Here is a 23,857-nt window from a genome sequence, read left to right as displayed (position 1 = left end):
GGTATCGCCAGTTTGGAATTTGGAACTAAATATTCTGAGAAAAACTGCCGTTGGACAGGTAGTTTATAGATACTTATCTTTGATCTTAACAGGTTGAACGTTGTTCCAGAGTAGAATTTAGTTATCCCAGGATAGGGAAGATAATAGGGAAGATATATAAGAAAGAACATGGAACAAATGGAAATTCCGGAACTTACCGCGAGAGTGCGCCATGTTGTGAATGTTTCGCGGGTCTTCCCTTTGGTTCGTGATCGGGATCGTGTCCCCGTCTTCGTTCAGATTTACGTCGGTCCATGCTTCCTCGGAGGAATTATGCTTATTCTCGTTATCCGTTGCAACCTCGGAAGGACTGACATCCGCGGTAATATTGCTACGATGCACCGTTTCTTCGCTCGAGTCGTTACTCTAAAAGGGATGAAATTAACACACGTGTAACAGGCGTGTTCACAAATCCTTTCCAAAAACTTTCCACAAAAAAAAAAAAGAAAAAAATAATTAAACTTATTGCACAGTATAGTTAAAAAAAAAAAAAAAATAGAGAAACAAAAAATATACTTCGATTCAGTACGATCATATGTATATATGTATATGTATATTGAATTTTAAGAAAATCCTTCTTATAATCTTTCGATATTTGTTCGAACAATGTCTCTGTAAATAGATACATCGTGAAAAATAAAAAATGTATTTAACAACAACATTACTTTCAATTTTTAAACAACACTACGTCTACTTCTCTACTTAATTATACTGAATACTGTATATTTCTAACGAAAGCCTAGCTTCCGTAGAACACACTATTTAATAATATCGTAAATATCTATGTATATATGTAACAATCTTAAGAACGTTTACTTGAAGAAGAGAGTCAAACGGTATATCCTGCGATTAAGTCTCGCGTGCTATGCATTTATTCGACGACATGCAGTTAATCGTAACAACACTAATACGCAGTCATCTAAATATAACGTGTAAACAAGTAAAATTAAAAGCCTCCTAGAGATTTTCAAGCTAATCACAGTGAACGTAATATCATAACTACGCTCGATTACTCTCCATATAACCGTAACAACAAATATAGTTACGTACGAGAGAGATTATTATTATTATTATTATTATCGTGGATAAGCCACGATACAGAAACAGAAATCGGATTTTATTCCCCTACTATCTTCTATAGTCATTGCGTACCCGTCGAGTGGGCATTCGTTCGTCGTTGCGTCACTTCTTGCTTTAGACGGATGAAAACAAATTTTTATGTTTCGCTCATCCCTTGATTTGCACAAATTTACACGGATGATTTTACACATGTTAAAGTAGTGAAAAAAAGTTCATTCAAATTATAGACGATATAATTTTCCATTCGATGTTTGGACGAATGTTTTTTCCGCATACGATTCAAATTTTTGGCGTTTTGCTTTTTTTAAAAAAGTTTTTTATTTTACTTTTGCGTGGACTTGTGCGAAATAAATAAATATTTATATGAAATACACCCACTTCGCTATCTCCCTCCGATAAACTCTATTTACACAATTAAAAAGGGATAAAATGTTGTGAGACAAAATATACCTGGTGTAAATCGAGGGATAAGTGTACAGATACGATATTTTATATTTATATATTTCCTCTTTCCAAAACGATGAAGGACGATCATTTAGACGATCGTTTAGATTATTTCACTGTCAATTTTTCGAAATTTCTTTCCGCTTTAAAGTCATTCTGTTCCGAGCCCTGTGACTCAAAGTCAAACTTTTACCTGGACATTTCGTGGCAGTGGTTCAGTGGATCTTGTCGAAGAGCCAAGCGTTGGTTCTGACGAGGTGTAATCCTCGAGAATTGTCCGTGGCCGAGGTACGCCACTGTGACCTCCCTTCAGAACCAGTAGTTAGTACGCATAGCAATGCAAGCAGAGGAAGTTAACGTTGAGAAAAATTAAAGAGTAAAAAAAAAAGAAAAAAAAAAAGAAGTATCGCATGCTCGAAAGAATTAGAGATACGAGAATCAGATAGAAATCATCGTGTGGGATGTGTGGTATCCATTCGAATCGAGCTTTAAGGGTGAGTTACTCTCGTAGTATCGTCGCAATTATTGGAAACTTTATGCGAATTTTACGTGCCAGAACGAAATTTGTGTGTAATTAGTCGACACTATTATTTCTTGACTACGTGAGTGCAAAGGAGCAAGAAGTATCTGGCTAATTGTAAAAAGTGAACACTACGTGCTGGATGTAGATTTAACTGTTACACTTTCAAATTAGATAATCAGGTTGACTATATAACTGGTAACTACAAGGGTATAATCGAGAAGGACGTTACAAGTGAATTCTTTTTATAAAATCAAACTCAAATTTGTCATCATAAAGTTGTCCTCCTCGATCTTTAATTTTTTTTTCTTTTTTTTTTGCATTGACAAATTATATTTTTCTCAAATCGAATATTTCTTTTCACTTGTAACATCTTCTCTCTGTCTCAGCTTCTCACAAAGACTTCTACTTCTAAGAGAAACGAGTTGGAAGGGAAATTTCGATATCGAATAATTTTTCAAACGCAATTTTTCTCCTCTCCTTTTTTTTTTTTTTTTTTTTACCATTGAATTTACGAATTTAAAGATCTACTGTTTGTTATCACACTATTAAACACTCAGTTTATGCATGCAGTTTATTCGTTCATCGAGGTTACAGAGATTGAAACAGAGATACGCAGAATTTAAGTTCACAAGAATTCTACGATCAGAAGAATCGGGAAATAGTCGAATAAACGAATGCAAAGCGCATCGCGTGGGCGTAGAGTGCCAATTCCACGTTAACGGTAGATCGTGCGTGATAAGAAAGGTGCAATATAGTAAATATTCTCTATTCAAATATCAAAATATCGTAAAGTACTAAAATATATAACACAGTATATATATATATATATATATATATATATATATATAATCAAGATCATGATTTAGGAACGATCATTGCATCGTTTGATCAAATAATCGAGTTCAATGGATACACAACGAAGATAACACGACTGTATCTCATCAAAAGCATGCAATCTCAAGTAAGGTTGTCACAAATCTTCTCGAGCATCGAGGAGTCAAATATTTTGATAAATAAAATATGATATACCGACGAAGATAACGAATATATCTAAATTTTTCTTAGCTTCGTATTACTTTCACTCATCGTCGAGGAGAGATTTTATTTACTTTTTCTTTTTCTTTTCTCTTTTTTTTTTTTTTTTCTTTTTACCTGAGAACAACGGATCAATTAATCTCGATGTACGCATCTTTCGCACGGACAAGGTACGTTTCAAGGTGTTTTGTAAACGGAATAACAGTAAGTATAATAATTGGATCGAGGAAATGTTGGAGGATGTTTACTTACCTTGGTCGATGGGGGTCCCGACGATGTAACGTCGTGATCCGCCAGGATCGACGAGTTGTTCTCGTCCACGATTATCACCTCGTATTCACCGTCGTCTTGTGAACCGGCTTGGCTCATAATACCTCCGCTTCCTGAGAACATATTTTTATCATTGTGATGATCGGTGTTTGAAACGTGCACGTTGGGAATATATAATTTCGTCTTGCAAAGCAGGCTGACATGAACGATCATGCGATCGACGATATTTTGTTAATCGTTAACGGTTCACATTGTTTCTTCGATCTTTGATTTAGGATCCGTTGGATGTTAACATTTGAAAATTGGGATTTCGAACGTCGATCGCATTGCAGAGGAGAGAAGATGCATTATAATGCAGGAACTCAAAAACAGAGAGGGGAAAAAAAAAAAAAAAAAGAAAGAAAAGAAAAACGAAGCGTCAATTCAGGAATTTTAATTAAAGCATTCAAATAATTTGAAGGAGAAGGGTGATTCCGCGTTTCTTTTTCTAAATAATAAAATTGTATTCATTTTCATTGTATTCATCACGTTTCACCAATTCGACTCTTAAATTTCCTTCTTCTTCAAAATAAATAAAACAATTGTTTTCGATATAATTGTAATAAACGCAAGAAAATTATTGCAAATATTTTCAACAGCAGCGAAAATTTCCAGGCTAATTCCAGGCTAAAGAGTCTCTTTTCATAACAGGAAAAATTTGCAATTTGCAAATTTGTTTTTCGAAAAGTTTTAATCTCGATAAAATAACAGACATTGTACATTATAATATTGTATAAGTTTATACAACTAACGTGCAACTGTCAAAGAATAAATTTAACAATAATATCATTCATTGATAGATTAACTTTTATTGATCGGTAAACAGAATACTCCTGCATTCAGTGTTCATCAGAATCAACATCATCACGTGTTCTTGCAATCCGTAACCGACATGCAAACTTTTCGTTTACTCAAGTCGTATGCAAATGGTGCAAGTTTCATTCACAGCTTGTGCTCCAAGCTTCCAATCAACCAACCAACATTGATGTAATTCAATGTATAACGATCAACGATATCTTATGCAAACGAAATTATTGGAAATCGAAAATATTTCCTCATTTTTTTCACCTTCCTTCCTCCTTGAAAATAATCAACGACAAAAGTATAGCAAAGTATAGGAAAAAAAAAAAAGAAAAAAAAAAGAAAAAATAAAAAAGAAGAAGAAGAACGAAAAAAATCGTACCATAAGATCCAAAACATCGTATATTCATATATATATAACGAGACAACAAAAGAGAGAGAAACGAAACGCTTATGCGCGTGTACATGCGTGCACGTGTATGTCAATGTATACGTCAAACCTGAGGTTGGCTCAAAATTGGCTGGTGAACGGCAAACATGCAGACAGAAATATCGACACGTGGATAAATACCGAGTAAAAACGAAGAAAAAAAGAGAAAGAGAAGAGAGAGAGAGAGAGAGAGAGAGAGAGAGAGAGAGAGCACAATCGAGTGGAACAATAATTCGAGAAGAATAAGAATCGTGGGAAGGAGTTTTACGAAAAGAGAAATGTGTCGATAATTCATCAAATCGGGCAAAAAGTATTCGAGCAGGCGTATAAAAACGAAAAAACGAAACTCGAGCATTCCATGTGGTACACAATCGTTCAAGGGCAATCGAGTTACCTTGCAGACCAACACCGGAGTTTCTATGACAGAGATTTCGGGGCTGATCGATATGTTTTTGAAGCGTATGATGATGATTGTTGTTATTGTGATGATGGTAATGATGATGACGATGGTAGTTATGGTTATTCGGATGATGGTTGTAATGATTACTGTGGTGATTCGGGAGGTAATAGTTGGAGGGGGGCTGGCGATTAGAGTGCCTGGCAGCCGGTAGCGGGTGCTGGTGGTGGTGCTGGTTCATGTGGTGGTTGGCATTGGCATTGGCATTCGCATTGGCGTTAGGGTGAGATCCCGGGAGGAACTGTGGGTACACGTGGTGAGACCACTGTGGAAACAGGGGCCGCCCTCCTCCACCACCATTCCCATCTGCTGAGGAACCACATTTTACCACGTTACCACGATTCTCGACCGTCTGTGTCCTATTTCTTTCTTTTTTCTTTTCTTTTTTTTTTTTTTTTTTGTAAATTTCTCTTGCCAGTAAAACTCGACAAAGATTACGGCGCGAAACTAAAAATATATATATATATATATATTTTTTTAGAAAGAACAACTAAATAAGTGGAAGAAAATTGAAAATATTAAATTTAGGAGCATCGTATGATTTAAAGAAGAGATATACGTAGAGAGTACATGGTTGCTTGTACGTTGTTCTGTTTCGTTATAGTCTTTTGTGGTCAACATTCTTTTTCTTTTTCTTTTTTTTTTTTTTGTTTGTTTTATAACATAATATAATTGTAACATTTACAAAATATATGTCTAAATTAAAGAACAAAAAAAAAGTAGTGCTAATGCATTCGACAAACATCAAAACTCTCACTGTCAGATACATAGAAAAATAATTCACACGGTGCAATTGGACATGCTTTCTATTCAGTGTAAATGTGCTATTCGATTTGTCGCTACACAGTTAAAGTGCATAGTGTTCCATAGCAGCTAAGGTATATACGTGTCATGTCGTAAGATTATCATTTAATCTTCTAACGGTCCAATCACATCAATTTCAAATTGTAAAATATTTGCTAAAATTATTATCAATATTAAGTTTTCGCATAGCTTCGTTTCTATTGAATGTTTTTCTTTTTAATTTAAATGAATTTTATACAATTTTTTTTTTCTTTTGCATTGTATGTATGTAAGAAACATGCTCCTTTAATTGTTGATAATCATGCTCTAATGTTGTATCTTGTTTACTATACAGAAAAAAATTAATTTTGATATTTGATAAAATGTGAGCACAATATTCAGAGAAATATGATAATGCATATCTGACATGTAAGAGTTTTGAAGTAATGATTTGATATTATTATTTTTAAACAAACAATATTTTCCATACAAAATTGAGAATTAACGAATACGTATTTTTGAAAATCTAAACATACATATAATAAAATATCATAAATTTGAATGATTATTTCTTTAAAATCCCTGTAAATGTCCGCGAATACATTCATCTCCACAAATTGAAGTTATTATGATATTTGCTGTGTAATCTGGTTACATAAATATTAATTATTTTAATATTCAGATCAAATAAATTGTACAATGAACATTACATTAAAAACTTATCATGAAAACAATGCTCCTGGATAAAATGATATTAAGACAGAATTCCTTTCTTATTGAATATTAACCAATCATTTATATCAATTGAATTTCATTAGATTTTGTATCAATTTATAGTGTGAAAAAATTATTTAATATAATGAATATCTTACCTGAAGGGCTACCTGGTCTTAAACTAGCACCATTAGTCTGTATTGTTTGAATTGGACTTGGTGGACGTTGGGATATTGGTGGTTCCAATATATCACGATATTTTGATACCATCAGTACAGAGATGAAGTAAACTATAGCGAGGGACAGAAACTGGGCCTGCTTGGTTTCTTCCTAAAATGAAAAAAATAGATTTTCATGTAAATACATATTATTAATTTAGCTTAAGATTCGATTGAAATAAGAAAAAATTCAAACCGTTATAACTTTAAAGATAATAATTTCCTGTCTCTGAACTAAAGATTATTAAAAGCGCGAAACTTCCTTTTAAAAAGTGTAATTTAATCATTTTTTTTAATCATTTACTTAAATCTGATTTAATATTTAATTCTGATTCACTCTATTAAAATTAGAAAAACTTTGAATCGCTATAACTCCGAAAGTATTAACTTTAGATCGACGAAAAGAAGATCACAGGAAGCGCAAAATCTTCCCCTTTAAAATGCTTTTTGTTTTATCTCGATACGACTTCCGGTTCTCGAGATATCATCGTGTAAAGAGAAGCGTAATTTTTATTCATTTAGTTAAATGTGATTCAACTCTATTAAAATTAGGAAAACTTTGAACCGCTATAACTCCGAAAGTATTAACTTTAGGTCGATGAAAGAAGATCATAGGAAGCGCAAAATCTTCCCCTTTAACATGCTTTTTGATTTATCTCGATACGACTTCCGGTTCTCGAGATATCATCGTGTAAAGAGAAGCGTAATTTTTATTCATTTAGTTAAATGTGATTCAACTCTATTAAAATTAGGAAAACTTTAAACCGCTATAACTCCGAAAGTATTAACTTTAGATCGATGAAAGAAAGATCATAGGAAGCGCAAAATCTTCCCCTTTAAAATGCTTTTTGTTTTATCTCGATACGACTTCCGGTTCCCGAGATATCATCGTGTAAAGAAAAGCGTAATTTTTATTCATTTATTATTTCCGTTCTTTTCTCCTGCTCAGACCTCTTGCTCGCACTTGTTTCGCTGACCTATCACAAACTCCAGACAAGTGACAGACACGATTCCTAGTAAAACGTAGTACGCATTTCCAGGAAAAAAATGTAGATTACTGGATCGCGGAGCCATTCATAATCTTCGCACAGTTTTAACTACTATGGGGAAACTTTGAATCCTTATAACTCAACAACTGATTGAGATATCGGGATAAAACAAAAAGGGTTTTCAATGGCATAGTTTTCTCTATATTTCGAGTGGATTTTGACGAGAAAATTTTTAATTTCTTCTGAAGTTTTTTATACGAAAAGTAAAAGTTTTATTTGTAACTTTTCGAAAATGCAGTTAATTATAATGTAAAGTGTAGAACGATATAATTTAGCGTATTTTTTTTTTACATAATATGATATATTATCTGTATGTCGAGTTGAATCGAGTCGTGAGATACTTTCGAAAATCAAAATTTTAAATTAAATTTTCAAGTGTGCTATGCATCGTTATTAATTATTATTACTTACAACATCTCTGTATATCACAGCTCTTAAGCGGTTCACGTCCATATCTTGCAGCAATTTCTCAGGATCTTTGACAGGGCTTAACTGATGTGCCAGATTATCCACTATGTTCTATAAAAATAGAAACTTTATTATGCTAAACCGTCATTAAATGATGTTAACGATCACTGTAAATTCTATTCTCTATACGACATGGCTTTGAATAAGTATATAGTATATGATATGTAATTTGTCAATGGTGAGATGACAAATGACAATAACACATCTCTATATATATATATATGTATATATATATAAATTAAGTTCGATCAGATGAGACATACCTTGGGTGATGTTTGAGCTCCACGTATAAGAGACTGTATGTGCTGTGATTTATTACTAGAACCAATCTGCCGACCTAACATGCTGTACGATCTGCCACGTTCTTTACACTCTAAGCAGTTTCTAACGGCACATGTACAGACCTATAGAAGCATTTCATCAGATGAATATAACAAAAAAATATAGTGTAAAAAAAAAAAAAAACATACATGTTTCCGAAGTTCTATGTTATACATAATACGAGAGCTAAGAATATTACGACTAATTTAACACACTGATTTAATAATAAAACTATTTCTATTGAATAATGAAGATTAATTGTTTGTGTTAAACTACAATAGTGTTAAAGTGTGCGTTCTCTTTAACTTTTCTCACATGAGATATGCAATTTTGTTATTTTCAATATTTTTATTATATCCGGTAATTTTAAGTATGATTTTATATAGATTAGTTTATGTGCTATGACACTATGAAAAACATCAATATACCAAATTATATACCAAAAGAAAAAAAAAAAAAAAAAGAATTAACACGAAGCATACTATATAAATATTCTATTGTAATATCCTAATTTAGATCTACTTCGTCTTTCGTGGAAAATTAATAATAAAGCTTGATAGAATTGCTTGAATTTATTTGAACATTCAATATTCAATATAGGTTTTCGAAAATTTTGAAAAAAAATTTATCATTACTAAAGTTAAATTTCGCATATATGAAATGGAACCAAAAATATTAGAAAGAAAAAAAAAAAAAAGAAATCATATTAAAAATTCCGAAAAACGAAGTTCATCTAGTGTCTTGTGTATATTAATCATGTAACAAATTTTGTTTATCAGAATGCACGTTCGAAACATCGAATCTAATTAATTGTGCATTACAAACATTTAATATGAATTTTTACAACAATCTTACTTCATCTTTCTGTTCTATCGACATACTACAATGATTCGCAAAAAAGATTAAATCGGGCCAACTATGGTCAATATCAAATGATTTTCTTTCTCTCTTTCTTTTTTACTTTTCCTTTCTTTTTTTTTTCTCTCTCTCTTTGAAATGAAATTCGAATTATTACACGACGTGACAATAATGGATGTACGTGTTGGAGGAATAAAATTTGCTACGTGGACGATAATACAAACCAGTCTTAAACACTGCCTTAGAATACCGCCACTAGACATATTCTTCTCAGCCTCCAGTTCACCGAAATTTAAAGAGCTGGCGAAGATAAGTACATCAGCCATGTTGACTAGTCTTTGCAGAAAAGAAACTGCTACCTCAATTGGCATCCCCTGAGTTGGTTCAATTACATCCAATTCGCTCTATGAATATCCAAGCACCAATTAAAAAAAAGTAATCCGTGAAAATGAACGTTTTTCGCCCGCTATACGCTGTTCTATCGTGAAGATCAAAAGTGGGTGAAGCGACGTGTTTATACGTACATTTGGCGAGGTCGCCGAAGCTAGAAGCGGCAACAATCCTCCACAGGCGATAATAAGATTGTCGGCCAGTTGGGAAATTAGGTGAACGGTATTAACAACAAAAATTGCGTTTTCGCTGCTGTTCACGAAATCCAGCACCGACTTGGTTGAATGGCTGGAACACATCATCGATCGGCGTATCATCAATTGAATTTCAATCGAATCAGTGTCTCAACATTGTTCAAGATTAAAGTGATAAAAGTACGCGTTCATCCATACCTTCTCCAAACTTGAATGTCCGTCTCTAACGAAAAGAGAACATCCGAGAGTAATCTTTGATGTATGTAAGACCATTTGAACTCTGGTATTCTGAAAGGAGGACGAGTCGGCCCTGGACTGAACATTGGTCTCGTAGAAGGATTACCTTGCTTCGATCGTTTTGATTCTATTCGTGAGTGAAATTTCGGGTAATTTTTCTTTTTCTCACTTATTTCTTTCTTTTTTTTTTTCTTTTCTGTTTTTTTGTTTCTTTTGCGAAATATCGCATAAAAAAGAAAAAAACGAGAGGAACGAGAAAAAAACTAGAGATACGATTCCTTACCGAAATGATTGGGGTCCACTTGCGTGGACGTTGAGGCACTCCTTGGTCGTTTCTGAGGTGACGATGTTTTCCGCAAGGGGACAGGTAAGGAGGGAGGTTCGTTTACGTTATCGTCGGTGGTCGTCTCGGAGGACACAGCCGGCAAGCTGGATCTGCGATGAGCATCTACGTGATCCGAAGTTAACTCATTCAACAAAGAATTATCCCTCGCAACCACCGTAGAACTAACGATTTGAGGCACACCGTCGGGCATATTTTTATTTGCATCACAGACCGTAGATATTGTTGGAATTTGCTGTTTAGGATTTGGCACTTGCGTCACATTATCTACAGAACTTTGAATATCGCTATTACTACAAACACTATCTGTTATTACTTCTACCTCGTTCTCGGTTCTCACTGGAATGTCTGACTGATTATCACTTACGTTAGTAGAAATAGTGGACGGCTCCCTTGTTGAATGTTTGTCAGTAACCTTCACCCCGTTAACATCATCATCATCATCATCATCAACGTTAACAACGGCACTTTTCTCCTCTTTCACAGAGTCCACGGCGCATTTCTCACTACTTAACTCACTAGTCACTACTGTATCCACCGTATCCTCCTCCTCCTCTACGTCTACCTTCTTCTCCTCCTCGGCTCTCACGTCACTTTCTATTACGCTAGTTGAGCAATTGGAATTTTTCACCTCGCTGTCCCCGTTTCCGCTCTTCTCCTCCACCTCGACGTTCTCCCCCGCCCCCTTCTCCCCGCTCTCCTCCATCCTCTCCGCCTCCTTCGCCTTCATATCGCCCAGATTATCTTGATTCTCGGTCGGTGTTAAATACGCCTCCGAGGTGTCGCTGTCGATCACCTCGCGATCGTTCTCCAATTGCAGCTTCTCGATATCCTTGATGATCAATGGCTCCGGCGTCCCGCTCGAGGGAACGGATGACGCCGCGTGCTCCGAATCGTGCACTCGCTCCGTCGAAGCGGCAACCTCCCCCACGCTTTTCTCCCTTCCCTGTTCTTCCTTCTCGAGAACGATCTCCGTCGAAGTCTCTTCGACGAGCTCGTCCTTCGAACTCGACATCTCCTCCAAGCTCTCCCTCGAGGGAGCCTCGACTTCCGTCTCGCCATCCGCTTCCACCTCGGTCCCAGCTCGGTCGACGTTTGCCTCAACCGTTTCACCTTCGACCCGCTCCGCTTCAGCTTCCTCTTTTCCAGCTTCCTCGGTTTCGTGATCCTTTTGCGCGTCGGAACACGTCGCAACAATATTCGATTCGTCCGCCGTTTCCTTCGACCGCTCTTCCTCCTGTTTCGGCTGCGCGCTCTCCTCCGCTTTCTTCTCAGCTGAGGGGGACGGTCGGCGAGAGACAGGTTCCAAGTCGCGCGACTTAGACTCCGAAGGATCGTCGTCTTTCTTCAGAACGTCTTGCACCACCATGGAATCCGGGCTCGAGCCCTCGATCTTGTGAACCTCGCTGTAGAAGTCGCTCGAGCTCTCGATCGATATCGCCTCGCTGGTTTCTTGGGTGGTCGGGATGGAGGCGGCCTCGCTGTTCCCTTCCTCGAGGATCGTAGGCGTGTCCGTGTGAATTTCTCGGGCTGTCGTCGGTGTCTCTGGTTTGTCGCTCAGCCTCGAGTCCAGGGATATCGCCTCGCTCGACTGCGCTGTGTCCAACGTCTCGCTTCGCGACTTCACGATCGCCGGGCTCCCGTCGCTCTCCGTGTTGTCTATCGAGTTCAAGTCGCAGCTGCACGACTCCTCCAGCCTGTCGTTACCTTCCGTTGTGTCGAACTCCTGGAAATATCCAACCATTGTACTCACCAATTCAAAAAGTAGTGGATAGTGTAACATAGTATCGTGATTTTTCGATGTCTTGTCACTTTGAAATCGAGGAATATCGTCAATTATGTTCGATATATTCAACCTTGTAATTCCTCTCCACGTGTTGTACATCGTGAGTCTGTTGATTGCTCCAGGGTGACGGTTTGTTGTAACCGTTATTCCCTGAATGCTGCTGATCCCAGCCAGAAATGGTACTGATCGGCCTTTGCTGTCTCAGCTCGGGATCCGTGATGTTATCCGATCTTTGCCTTTCGTAATGCTCGTACATCTGAGCAAATTGAAGCTTAAATTCCTCGTAGGATACCTGAAACGAAGTATCATCAGGATAAATCGCTTTAATTTTTCTTGGATCGGCCTTCGATCATCGACGAACACTCTAATTTCTTTTCAATCTAATAGTTCTCTAATTTTCAACGATCAATCATTCGTTATATTTACCTTGGAGTGCACGATGGCCAGCGTGTCCACCCATACGCGCCATCCACCGTACTCGTGTTTGATGGCATGATGAAGAAGCATACGAAACAACGAGTACACCATGTCCGAGATTTTTTGCTCTTCCGTGTTCTTCGGATGAATGTACGCCATGGCTATAAGCCACTCCTGCCATACAGACATCTGTAGAACAGTTCGACGATTTTCTCGATTGTTGTTGCACAACAATGTCATATCCGAGAGGAACAGCTTCTTCACTTCGAGCAATTGTTCCGTTTGTTTTGATTGTCGAATCAGAGTCGCTACTACCTTAAGGATCACTGAAGCGAATTCAATTATTATTATTACGTCGATGTATTTGTATAATAACGATTGTTACATTGATTGGGATCTTACTTGGATTTTCTAACCGATAATGGGATTCTGGTTCGGGATGCCTTGCATACAGGATCTGTTGGCTAATGTGCTCCGTCATGATCTGATGAGAAGACATCTCGGGTTAGGGTAATATTAGATAGAATATAACGTAGAAGAATTTGAAATTTTTGTATTTTAATACGGTATACCTCGTACAAAACGTTGTAGGTAGGCAATGACAATGTTTCCTCGTTCAACAATAATCTTTCGGCCAATAACGTGTAGAGATTGTGAGGGCTCATCACGTCATATTTTCTTCTGCGAATTCGAACAACCATTATCGATAACATATGTTCTTTCAATTACGTTTCGTTTATTTCACTTACTTGTGTGTACTGCGGCTTAAAAAGAATCCCAACAATTTCAAGGCTTGTAAACGTATTAATTGGCTCTCCGCAGCTAACAACTTAAAAATCGTCCTCACGCCTTGTTTCGCGTCGAAAGCAGGCACCATGGACGAGGGATGCTCCGACATTAAAGATATAAGCATTTGCAGAACGTCGTGTAAATTTTCATCCTATGTCGATATTAAAAAATTTCCATTACAATCTCTTACTTAATTCGAGATTTTTATTTTCATCCAATTACCTCGTGTATTGTCGTCAAATAATTCAAAATACTCTGCAGCTCGTCATCCTTCACCCCATTCCCTATCATGATCAATTGCTTCAGAAATAACAAAATGTAAGAACGTATTGTCAAAATGTCCTTCTGCTGCGGCCTCGGTCCGTCTGCAACCAGTGAAAAAATGTATCTCCCTCGATCGATCGAAATCGCAAATGGATACACGCGTTCGATTGTTCCGATCGAGTTTACTCACCAAGTCCCTTGGGAGTGATTCCACTCTTCGCTCGAGGATTGGCGACCCAGTAATAGTACTTGAGCGTGTGCACCGTTTGCAATACTGTGGAGACTCTCCTTACGTTAGAATATATTTGCGTGTCACTGAGGAACTCTGTGGCCAAGTACGAATAAAGCCGGGTTTGCACCGGAGCCGGCGTATATATCCACAGAGCGGGATTAAAAAGGACGTGGTCCAATAGCTGCCATGTTAGGAATGAAAAGTAAAACAACTACATCACCATGGATCTGCCTGTTCTTCGGACACACCAATCTAGCCGACTTTTTTTAATTCTTGTCTTTCCTATTCAGGTAATTAATTACATTCCTGCTTCTCACAATCAGGTACGTTCCTCGTTACTATTTCATAAGGACACAAGGGGTGGAGAGAAAGAAGAAAAAAAAAATAATACACCGATTGTTTCTTGTTTCTTTCTTTCTTTTTTTTTTTTTTTTTCATTGAGGAATTTTCGAAGAAGGAATTTAAAAATGTGCAACAGGGTATGTACATATATGTATGTAAAGATAATAAAAAGGGTACAGGGAGGAATTTGAAGAAGAGAGATAGAAAATTGAGAGTGCCGATAAATTCAGTTCACGACAGTTATCACAATCAAGATTGAGGAGAGAATAGAGTGACACTTCATGAACATTCATGCACCGAAAAATGAATAATCAGAATTTGGTAGCTTCTTGTGGCAATATTGAGACGAAGATCTAGTAGAAATTGGTCACTTTTGGACTCGATCGATGTTTAAAAGAAATCAAATTCAAAATTTGGCCAATCTCTATCATATTTGTTCTTTGAAAACAACGCGGAAACTTACACAGAATCGATATCGCAGTGAGTGTTACATCGAATTCAAGTTTCAATTCTAAAAAGAAAAAAAATAAAAAGTACTGAGAATATCTTCCTTTTTCTCATGATTTAGCTGTTCACCGCGAGAAAAAAAAAAAAAAGAGTGTCCCAATATTTGAACTGTGCGCATAGAAAGAAAATAATGAAAAAGACAACAGCTTTCTTGAAGGCGATAGGCATCCTCGAGAAAAAGAATATGAAGCAAAGTATCACAGATTTCGAACAAAAGACGTAAGTAAAATTGTCGTAAAAGTACGTTCTCGTGTAGCACCTTTTCGAAAAAAAAAAAAAAAAAATTCAGACAAGTTCGGTCACAGCAAAGGTAGTGATAATTTTTTTTTTCAGCGTTGCAGTAAACGATAGAGAGAGAGAGAGAGAGAGAGAGAGAGAGAGAGAGAGAGAGAGAGAGAGAGAGAGAGAGAGAAAGGTTTGTTCGGTATGGAAGCAAAATTTAGTGTGAACGAAAAATATATTTTGCGTAGCCATATTATGAAATCAGGAAGCCTAAAAGTCGGTAGATTGCATGCGATCCAAAGATTCGAGTTCATAGCATAATGTCATTTCATTGAGGGAAAGTATAATACAATTCATGCTTTGAAGTCATTGATGCATCGTGATCGTATCAACGAAAAATGTACACATACACTATAAATAACAGCATACCGAGCATCTACTTAGCATTTTCTTCTTCTTCTTTTTTTTTTTTTCTTCTTTTTTCTTTATCGTACAAGCGTTGCAACAAATATATACATATATATATATCGTACGGAACAGGTAGGTGTGAAGAGTGAAGAGTAAGAATACAATTGCTCTTGATAAATAATCTTTCATGTTCATGCTGTTGTAATAATAATGTATATATTGGATGGAAACGAAAAGGGGTGGATGGAGAATGAGGGGTTGAGTGAATGCACACGGGAGTTTTCACGGTAGACTCGTTAAAATGTTTGATGATGAAAATATTATATTGCCAGGAAGGAATTTAAATGTTGATTGAAAACAGTTAGGAGATTATATATGTCGTGGATACAAACCCTAATATGATTTAATGAGAGAGTTTTCCAATTTATGAGAGATTGTCTCGTAGTATAGAGTTGTTAGTATAAGTAGTTTGATTAGAGATTTATGTCGAATATTCTTACGATACATTGTGGTTAAAATAATTCATCGCGTGCAATTTTAACAAACGCTTGATATTAATAAATCTTTCGTTGAATTTGAGAGAGAAAAAAAAATTATTTCTATGTCATGTTATTATATATCATTTTAATTTCTGACATCACGTTGATGAATTATTTCTTACCACCTATCACGAACAATGCTTATATATATACGATTATATATACTTTATTTATCTTGAACCACTACTTTCGTGCAAACTAATCTGTCCCGTTCTTACTTCCTTCGAATCTACACTTACTCGACTCGAGAATTCCAGTCGAATTCTCCGTCGAAACTTCTACCACTTCAACCTCCACTTCTATCTCTCGTCTAAATTAACTTACACGCTAATTATCAATTAAACGCTAATTTAAACTCTAAATCCGTACGAAGGATCAAACTAATGACTAAATCGATACCTGTTTCAATAACAAGTCGCTGTTCGCGCTAAGACAAGTGACCAGATGTTTCGTCAGCTCCAAGAAGGACGCGAGAACTTCCGTAGTGAGATGGTCTCTGCTCGCTCTCTGCAGCATGTAACTGATCACCAAGAACCCACGGTTTTGCACCATGTGTTGCTGCACCGTTTGCGAACTCTCGACAAGATCGCAAATAAACCCCAACAATTTCGAGCTGAAATTCAAATCGAGACGATGGGAGAATATTTCATTCATTATTTCGACGATTTAATTGCTTTGGCCAGATATTTACCATAACGTTGGATCTCGTTTAACATCGTTGGGAGCTATACAATCGTAAGGCATATCTAGTTGCGAGAACAAAGGGAACAACACTTGAATGCCACCAATGGAATTTAACGTGCTATGAATGGAATGCGTGATGACAGCTTTAACATCCTACAAATAGACAGTAAAAAAATGTTCGATAGCTGGATTTCCAAGTGTTCTGCAGTGTTCTATATTCGGGTGTAAAGAAAAAAAAAAAAAAAGAAAAACAATTGGAACGCTTCGAGATAAACGCGATTTTTTGACTCTTGTGTCAAAGGGAGTGTGCATTCGAATGCAAATCGGTCGGATTCGTATGTGTTTTTTGGAATTCGCTTGAGTATTCGAAAAAAAAAAAAGTATTCCTCGATTTATTTTATATATCGAAATTCAGGTTTTCAATTGAAGAAAAATTTGTTTCTTTTTGCTTGTCGTTACAATATTTAAAAATAAATTCTTTTCAATATAATAAAATTTAATAATACGAATATATTGTGTACATAGAAATATTTTTTAAAACAACTTTTTGAAATTTTTGGAATATTACATAAATTTCCCGAGCGTTCCATTTATCGTTACGTCCAATTACCAGTAATATTCGATGCTCGTACCTGTAGCATAAGGGCGTGTGGTGTATGTACAAAATAGGAGACGTTGCCTTTCGGTGCGCTTTGCAAGCAAAGTTGAGAATCCGTTGCTACCGGGTTGTACATGAACACAATCGCATTCGACAGCTTTCCATCGTAGAGCACCTATAAAATTATCGTTGTTAATATCGTTCACGAGTTAATTATAATCTGTTAAAATTCATTCCGCTACGAGTCGAGTCACGATTAATCTTTGAAAATTTGCCAATCTTGGAAAATATTAGAAGAATTATTTCTTTATGGAAGATAATACGTATGTAAAATTTAAAGGGAAATTTTCAAAGTTGACTCATAACTATCTAAATGGATTACATGAAAAATTGAGACGACAAACGTGCTGTAATACCACAAACGAAATAAAACGTGATATTAATTCAAACAGATTGTAATAAATCTTCGGAGGGACGTTCAACATCTTCTTTTTTTTCACCAAACTCTACCAGTCAATCAATTACCAATAAATCTATATCCAAAGTACAATGAGGTATATCATATTAACTACGAAGAAAATCTTTGCTTTAAAATAATACACTTATCACACAGCACAATCATCAAACAAAGACAAATCATTCAAAGAATTCATCTACTAAATATTCAATGAATTATAAACTAATCAGGGTATTGTTGCACAACTACGACTCATCAAAAAAGCATCAGGCAAAAAATAAAAACAGGTAGCTCGGGTGTACAGGTAAATTGTGTATTACAGAAAATAAAAAAAAAAAAAAAGAAATTAAATTGTTGTTCAATTTAAAAAATAAGCGAGTAACGATGGATACAAACGTTGTGTATCGAAGTAACGTCCTGGATGGAACGTCATTTTCTGGGATAATGATTAGTGATGATCGATAATTTCGGGTTTAATTACCTCTGACGTACTCGAACGCAGTAACAGAGTGATTAAACAATGTGCAAATCAAATGTAAATGGGATAAAATGAAAATAAAAATGCTTACAGTTTGCATACTTTGGTCCACCATGCTCGTGAGCTCCGGCTCATCACTCACCCTTTTGTGATTGTCAGGCAGATTCAGGTAACACTCGTTGTCAAAACGAAACTGACTCTGCGAACAGAATGGGAATGGAAACATAGGGTATTGAATACGTAATGAATCTACGATGAATTCGAGGCGAGAGCTTTGCCAAGAAAATGGAAAAATTAAAGCCTCTTTTTATCGAAGGAGAACTTTTTTTTTTTCAAATTGTAATATCTCTTTTACATATTTTTATATTTATATTTGAAATTTTTGTAAGATATAAACTACATTTTCTTTTTTCTTTTTTTTTTTAATTTAATAAATATGTAGATGGAAGCTATATTATAATTATAATTATTATAAGAATAAACACAGAATGATTATCTGAGGTTTTTTAAAAATTCTCATCCTCTTTTTATATTGGAATTTTTATATCATAAAAGATCTTTAATTCAATGAATATGTAAGAGGAAGAAAAGATTAAGATTTGAAAGTACTTTTCGCCCTAATTATTATGAATTTTTAATGGAAATCTAATTTATACTAAACAAAGAAAGAAGGACTAAGAAATTTTTTTAAAATTGTAATTTAAAAAATTCAAACTCTATTTTATTTTATTTATTCTTTTTCTTTTTAATTTCGCGTACCTTATATCCAGGCCCCAGTCTATGCATAGCGCATATCTGATGCGTCGTCAGAGCTTCGCTGAACAGATAAATAGCGCTCATTTGTCCGCAAAACACGCGCTCTTCATCCAGTTCCGGTGTAGCCCCGATGTAACATTTGTCAAACGGCTGAAAGAATGATTCGAACGATATTCACTTTCGATTAAGGGGTATTTTTCACCCGGGTTTTAATATCGATGAATTAAATAGACGTATATCGAAATATCGAAATATTGCAAATTCACTTACGTCGTTTGTCGAAACGAACCATGCCATTTCGGTACTCGAAGCCAATTGACCGTTGACCAAACATTTAATTTCGCTCTTCGTCCACCTATTATATATGTACACTACGGCGATCATATACCACTGCGAAAATAAACGTTATCGATGCTTGTTGAAAATATATTTCTTATCAAGAATTTTATTTTAACAATTTCTTATCTGAACAATTTTCATTTGATATTTTTTTTTTTTTTTAGTGAAATATATATATATGAAAGAAGATAGAGAGAAGAAAAAAAGGAAAAATAAATAGTAGATTTCCGTACAATTGTTATTTCTATACGATCGAATGAAAGGCTATATGGTGCTCAGTGTACTTTATTTTAAAAAGAAAATAGAGAAAACGATATATACCATTTTATTTTATTTCTTTAAAAATATTTCATTATAAATTTTTATTTTCAAATGTTAAAATATTTCTTCGTTTCTTGAATAACCATACAGGTTTTTGTTAATTTAAGTATATTCTATAAAATACAAGAAAATTATTTTATAATCAAATATCTTCCAATATTCTCTATTCTCTAAATTCGTTTCCTCGCAATTTTCTCAAAAATTAAAGATTTTTCTCATCTGTATCACTTTTCCATCTAGCCCTTTCAAATTCAAAGCCATCATACATTTCCTCTTAGAAGAACGTACCAAAAAAAGGAAAAAAAAAAATCAATTATCACACAAATAATACCTTTCGTGGTTGAAATTCATATTTGACACAATGCTGGAAGCCCTTGCCCTTCACTTTCATGGAGGTGAGGACCAAGCAGTTCCCTACGAAATGCGCAGAGTATCCTACTCCCTTGCTAGTTTTGAAACTGCAAACACACGTTATCCACTCAATTAATCAACATATCACAAATCTTGAAAAACAAAATTTTACACGTCTATCGATTTAACGTTTAAAAGAATTTTAATAAATACTGTTTTCATATATTTTTAAAACGACATTTCTCCACCTCTCTTCATTTCGTTTCGAAAATAACCATGTATTTTGTAGACGGGAACAACGGTTGTATGGAAATCGAATCGTTTCCGCGTGAAGGAATGCGATCAAATTGCTGCACGACGCGACGCTCCAATGGGAATCCTCTTTTTTCGCGCCAACTCAAACGGAGCTGCGTTTAATCAAATTTTCGAATGTTCGAAACGAAGGAATTTTATCGATGCAATTTTCTCTCTCTCTCTCTCTCTCTCTCTCTCTCTCTCTCTCTCTCTCTTTTATTTATTTTCCATTCTTCAACTCGTTCGCCTTTCATTCCTCTTCTCGTTTCTTTTTTCGCGCGGGTCTCGAAGGTCAGAAACGTAAACGATTCTTTAAGGTAGCCGGCCACTTCCGATTCAAGAGTGTGTTCCCGCAAGAGGGCTTGATGTAAGAGCACTTACCAGTAGAGGTACGGCTTTTCTCGTTCGATATTAACGGAGTTGATGGGGTCCAGACGGAACCATGTGGTAAACGTGAAACCATTCTCGTGTGGCCATTTTGCGAGCGGCGGCAGAACGATTGCCTGAAAATTGTCGTTGAGATTAATTAAACAAAACTCGAAGAAAGATGAAGGTCTATCGCGAGATGGATTTGTGATAATTATTTGTTTTGTGTTTCAAATTTTAATTGGAATATGTAAGTCGTTTTATTTTTGAGAATATGTGTTTTATGTGTTTTTTCAAATGATACAATGATATTACATAAATTTATGTCAGTATAGAAATTATAGAGAAATAAAAAGGAAATTATAAATAGTTATGCAATTTCTCTCGAAGAGAGTATTACATTTTTATTTTTGTAACAATTTTTGTTATGTGAAGAAGAGAAAAGAATTTTTCAGGATAAAATTCAATTTATTATCGATCAAAGGCAATTCTTTCTTAAATAATTCAATAAAAAAAGAAACAATTTATCATCTTCGCAAATTGAAGGTATATTTAAATAGTTCTTTAAAAGAAAGCAATGAAGTTTCTATTTCATAAATTTTTGCATTGAATATACGCCTTCTTCTGTAACTTTGCCTGAACTTGGTTCAAACAGCCGCTTCTTCTTTGATTCATACTCTTTCAAAATTGTACATTAAAGGAAACGTTCGAAACAGTTCCCTTCGAATAAGAAACTTCTTTTGCTTAACGTCCTCTGTCATATCGAAAAGTTTCCATCTCGACGAGAAACTCATTGAATATCTAGCAACGTACCCCGCATTGGGCGACATCTGTTTCGATCAGTTTTTGTAAAGATTCCGCGTTTCTACGCCATCTTCATCTTTTTATTCTTTTTATTCATTTTATAAAAATGAATAGCTTCTATGTTAAAAATAAGGTATATATATATATATATTTATATATTTTTCTTTGATGGAAACAGATGCATAACTCGAGAAGATTTTATTTAACTTTGAAATAAATGATTTATACTTTCTTTACACGTTTAAAAGTAAGTAAAACTCCAACAATTTCAACATCTGGTTGCGTTATATATAAAATGGAATTTTTCAGAAATATATATCATAGACTGTTATTTTTAAAAATAAAAAAAATATCAAATACTGGATATTAATAAATTTAATTTCAGTACAAAGGATTGAAGCATAAAATAAAACAAATTGTTTAGAATATTAAATATTTTTTCCATATTCAAAATTGTTTCAAATCAACGCGAGCTATATTCTAAACACTGTCTCTTTAACGTTAAAGAGACACATGTTCAATCTTGATCCTGTTCCAAGACGATTCGAGCAATCATTTTCCATCCGAACCAGACCGTGTGAAGTTGAAGAATCAATACGTCATTTGACTCGACGGATTAAGCTCGAGCAGAGGTTGCAGAAGTGAAACAAGGCGAATTTTCTTATCGAAAGTTTAATGGAGTTCAGAATCGTAGGCCATCTTCGACGTGGCCGTAACAAGGATATCCGGCGAAGGGTGAGAGAACGGTTTGAAGAAGGATGGAAATCGACTTACCGATCCCTTTCTACCGGGGAAACTAAAAAACACGTCGGGTCCGTTCCGTTGCGGCATCTGACGGAGCACGTTTAACAGTTTCGCCGAATGTCGTGGCTGTGGCACAAACAAAATATTACGATTAGATTCTGAAAATAAATTTTTAATATAAAATTTAATTTATTAAAAAATTTTATATCCAAATTTATTTCTAAGTTCGTTTATTCCGTAATAGAGATTTATTCTATTATTATAGAAAGAGAATTAATAAATTTTTGATTAATGGTAATTTTTGTATCATAAAATTACAAGTTATTGATTGCAGGAAAATTTAAAAATCGGAGGGATGATTCTTGAAGTCAAAGTAAAAACGAAAATCTAGAATGAAATATATGATGATCGTCTAGAAGGAAAGAAATATATCCATCGTATGATTCGATTTAAACTCGATTCAATTTTACTGAAATTTTATTAAAAAGTTTAAACTATTATAATTTCGAAGATAGTAACATTTAATCGATGAATGAACGATTATATCAATATATATAGTTCGGTTTATTTCCTTCTCCTATTTTTGATGACGAAATTTTTACTTTCTTTTCATTATTTTTATTTTAAATCACGTTCATTCCTACAACAGCAAAACTAGAAAAAAAAAACAAGAACTAAATATATTTCTATTCTTGATTTATTTTAAAAATCGTGAAAAGAATGTTCGAATGGCTAGAGATTCTACTGTACATTATACATAATAGATATAGGAAATAAAAGGAAGAAGGAATGAGTTGAAAATTGCAAAGCTGCGTCGGAAAGTTAAGAGTTTCGTTCACTTCTGATTCAGGAATAAGTTTTCTCTCGACGGAAAGTTTTTCTTCCTTTTCTTCTTCCTTTTCTTTTTCATAGATTCTTACCCATTTCCCTTTTACAGCTTTCATAGCACCGAATAAAAGTTTCAGCTCCTTCACCGTTATGCTGTAGCTGGCCAACACCCCAAGCATGTCGATTAATAGATCTATCGAACACACGAAAATTGGGTGAGTCGCGCGTATTCGTACGTTATATTCCCGGAAATAGGATTAGAACGATAAGGATTTACCTGCGACGACAGTTTCCGCGCGGGACAATCGAAGCAGCACGTGTTCGATCAGGCTTACGTCTGTACACGCTTGTAGATTCCGCACGCTCTTCCTCAAAATGGCGATGAACACGCTCCATATCTCGGCCTGGAAACGAACATTCGTGAGAAAAATTTGTGTATCAAAGAGAATTTAAATATAAATATATATATATTCAAAGTTGGTTCCAGCTATATAAATAAAGAACAAATTCCTTTGCTATTTCCACGAAATATCATCGTAGAACTTTTTGCTTTCAGAGAAATTTATCTTTCTATCCCAATAAAATGGTGGATTCAGGTCGCGAGCTTTTGCCCCACTTTTGGATAAAACGATTATCGA

The 23,857-nt window shown here is 35.2% G+C and overlaps 1 protein-coding gene across 3 annotated transcripts in view; it reads right to left on the bottom strand.

Moving 5' to 3' along the window:
- The window catches only part of LOC100863256 (rugose), a 410,744-nt gene that overhangs the window by 75,172 nt on the left and 311,715 nt on the right, over positions 1-23,857 (bottom strand). Inside the window, exons 3-31 of one of the 3 annotated variants that reach the window (XM_086910779.1) lie at positions 23,497-23,623; positions 23,312-23,412; positions 22,422-22,517; positions 20,859-20,980; positions 20,164-20,290; positions 19,443-19,562; positions 19,176-19,322; positions 18,508-18,615; positions 17,516-17,656; positions 16,891-17,036; positions 16,599-16,812; positions 14,140-14,362; positions 13,908-14,050; positions 13,646-13,836; positions 13,469-13,577; positions 13,299-13,380; positions 12,906-13,222; positions 12,550-12,771; positions 10,634-12,419; positions 10,312-10,477; positions 10,054-10,207; positions 9,754-9,933; positions 8,614-8,754; positions 8,294-8,401; positions 6,774-6,945; positions 5,056-5,424; positions 3,374-3,504; positions 1,757-1,870; positions 198-405 (exon numbers count right to left, since the gene is read on the bottom strand). In XM_086910779.1, coding sequence (XP_086766905.1) covers positions 198-405; positions 1,757-1,870; positions 3,374-3,504; positions 5,056-5,424; positions 6,774-6,945; positions 8,294-8,401; positions 8,614-8,754; positions 9,754-9,933; positions 10,054-10,207; positions 10,312-10,477; positions 10,634-12,419; positions 12,550-12,771; positions 12,906-13,222; positions 13,299-13,380; positions 13,469-13,577; positions 13,646-13,836; positions 13,908-14,050; positions 14,140-14,362; positions 16,599-16,812; positions 16,891-17,036; positions 17,516-17,656; positions 18,508-18,615; positions 19,176-19,322; positions 19,443-19,562; positions 20,164-20,290; positions 20,859-20,980; positions 22,422-22,517; positions 23,312-23,412; positions 23,497-23,623 — 6,265 coding nt within the window. Of the gene's footprint in view, positions 1-197; positions 406-1,756; positions 1,871-3,373; positions 3,505-5,055; positions 5,425-6,773; positions 6,946-8,293; positions 8,402-8,613; positions 8,755-9,753; positions 9,934-10,053; positions 10,208-10,311; positions 10,478-10,633; positions 12,420-12,549; positions 12,772-12,905; positions 13,223-13,298; positions 13,381-13,468; positions 13,578-13,645; positions 13,837-13,907; positions 14,051-14,139; positions 14,393-16,598; positions 16,813-16,890; positions 17,037-17,515; positions 17,657-18,507; positions 18,616-19,175; positions 19,323-19,442; positions 19,563-20,163; positions 20,291-20,858; positions 20,981-22,421; positions 22,518-23,311; positions 23,413-23,496; positions 23,624-23,857 lie in introns of all 3 variants that reach the window. The other 2 variants (XM_086910780.1, XM_086910781.1) reach the window with 2 other exon arrangements.

Source organism: Apis florea, unplaced genomic scaffold (assembly GCF_048593485.1).
Source record: "Apis florea isolate Af1SG1 unplaced genomic scaffold, ASM4859348v1 contig_3203_pilon, whole genome shotgun sequence".
NCBI lineage: Eukaryota > Metazoa > Arthropoda > Insecta > Hymenoptera > Apidae > Apis > Apis florea.
This window is presented reverse-complemented; position numbering and strand designations above follow the sequence as displayed.